General features: G+C 51.1%; 1 protein-coding gene across 1 annotated transcript; it reads left to right on the plus strand.

The window, feature by feature from the left end:
• The first annotated feature begins 927 nt into the window (after nt 1-927).
• LOC147599777 (olfactory receptor 14C36-like) lies at nt 928-1,944 on the plus strand. Its single transcript, XM_086753578.1, has one exon. The coding sequence runs from the start codon at nt 928-930 to the stop codon at nt 1,942-1,944; it is 1,017 nt and encodes a 338-aa protein (XP_086609704.1).
• Nucleotides 1,945-2,221: the final 277 nt, after the last annotated feature.

Genomic DNA, 2,221 nt, shown 5'->3' on the forward strand with positions numbered 1-2,221 from the left:
TCCTATAGCTGACAGATCAGCAGCTCTGCGAGGAACTTGGTAAAGCTCCTTCATCATTCCTTTGCCTACAGAAAGCTCAGTCATCTCTTCAGTGTTTTTCTGACCTAATCCTTAGGGCTGGCCAACAGAAAGATAGGCCTGGGCAGGGTCCTGCTGCTTTTGCCACCTGCCCCTGCTGCTCTTGTTTTCGGGCTCTCTGGGGATGGGGGTTCAGCAGCAGCTCAGCCACTGACCCTGCAGGCCTTGCCGTGCAGATGTGTCCATGGGAGCAAGGTGCCCAAGCCCTCTTCTGGCCTGTGGGTCTCTGGGCAAAGCAGGCCAGAGGGTGGGGATGAAGCTGGCTCTTTTTGCCAGACACCCCATCTTCAAGGGATCAGAAAGCTCACAGATCTTTACTGAGGGGAGTTTTTCTGGGGAGGCGAGTTTTAAACTGAATTCCTCTGCTCTCAGCAGTATCCAATTTTCTTTTCAAGGGAACAGCTGGGTGTGATCATCCTCCAGATTAAAGAGGTGCAAGCCCAGGGCAGCTGGGATCAAGTCTGATGGGCTCACTCTGCGCTAAGGGTCTGCCTGTTTGCAGCCCAGCTTTCCCAATGTAGCACTTGTAGCAGAACAGAAAATTCAAGGCTGTCTGCCTTCAAAAAGTAAAACAAACACAACCAACCCCCACAGCTCAGCTCTGCAGCTGGGTGAGTTGGGAGGGACAATGCTGAAATGTCATTGATTTCAATAGCGGATTTAAACAGAGATCACTCCTGGTTCCTACCTGCCTGTTGGTGCACAGCAGCACTGACTCCTCAGGAGCCCACAGCAGAGTCCTCTGCTCCCCATTGCACCCTCAGCCAGCAGAACACAGAGCTCAGCCAGGGAGCTGCATGAAGGTCTTTCTGGAAGGACAGAGGCTGGGGAATGATGGTTCCTTGAAAAATGGAGTCAGTTTTGCTTGGTGAACTCAGTCCTGACCCTTCACTCTCTTCTCCTGGTTTGACAGACTCCCATGCCCAGAGACAACAAATGTCCAACAGCAGCTCCATCACTGAGTTCCTCCTCCTGGCATTTGCAGACACACGGGAGCTGCAGCTCTTGCACTTCTGGCTCTTCCTGGGCATCTACCTGGCTGCCCTCCTGGGCAATGGCCTCATCGTCACTGCCATAGCCTGCGACCACCGCCTCCACACCCCCATGTACTTCTTCCTCCTCAACCTCTCTGTCCTCGACCTGGGCTCCATCTCCACCACTGTTCCCAAATCCATGACCAATTCCCTCTGGGACATCAGGGCCATCTCCTACTTGGGATGCACTGCACAGGCCTTTTTATTTATCTTCTTGATCTCAGCTGAGTATTTTCTCCTCACCATCATGGCCTATGACCGCTACGTTGCCATCTGCAGACCCCTGCACTACGGGACCCTCCTGGGCAGCAGAGCTTGTGTCCGCATGGCAGCAGCTGCCTGGAGCAGTGGGTTTCTCTATGCTCTGCTGCACACTGCCAATACATTTTCACTGCCACTCTGCCAGGGCAATGCTGTGGACCAGTTCTTCTGTGAAGTCCCCCAGATCCTCAAGCTCTCCTGCTCAGACTCCTACATGAGAGAAGCTGGGGTACTTGTGGTCAGTGTCTGTTTTGGTTTTGGCTGTTTTGTGTTCATTGTTGTGTCCTATGTGCAGATCTTGAGGGCTGTGCTGAGGATCCCCTCTGAGCAGGGACAGCACAAAGCCTTTTCCACGTGCCTCCCTCACCTGGCCGTGGTCTCCCTGTTTATCAGCACTGGTATGGTTGCCTACCTGAAGCCCCCCTCCATCTCCTCCCCACCTCTGAACCTGGCAGTGTCATTTCTGTACTCGGTGGTGCCTCCAGCAGTGAACCCCCTCATCTACAGCATGAGGAACCAGGATCTCAACGATGCCCTATGGAAACTATATGAATACATCTTCAATCATTAATAAGGAACCGCCAGCTATATATAACTCCCAGGAATGCAGTTAAATCCCAGTCTGTCTTTTGTTCTTCTATTTTTTTTTTATTTTTTTTAAACTTGTGATAATATGAATTGTAATTATATATTATTCATACAACTTTTTCTTAATCTTGAGACCTCTTTTTTCTCTCTGGTAAACCCAATGTACATAAGGAACTGGGCTCATTGCATACGTAAAGCATCTGGAACGTAGTCCTTTGCCCGTACTCTCATCTCTCAGATCTCCTCTGGAGCTTGGGGCC

This window comes from Chlamydotis macqueenii, chromosome 8 (genome assembly GCF_036417535.1).
Source record: "Chlamydotis macqueenii isolate bChlMac1 chromosome 8, bChlMac1.mat, whole genome shotgun sequence".
NCBI classification, from domain to species: Eukaryota; Metazoa; Chordata; class Aves; order Otidiformes; family Otididae; genus Chlamydotis; species Chlamydotis macqueenii.

Excerpts from the sequence above, each read along its gene's own strand:
- LOC147599777 (XM_086753578.1), top strand. The coding sequence starts at position 928 with ATGGAGTCAGTTTTGCTTGGTGAACTCAGTCCTGACCCTTCACTCTCT.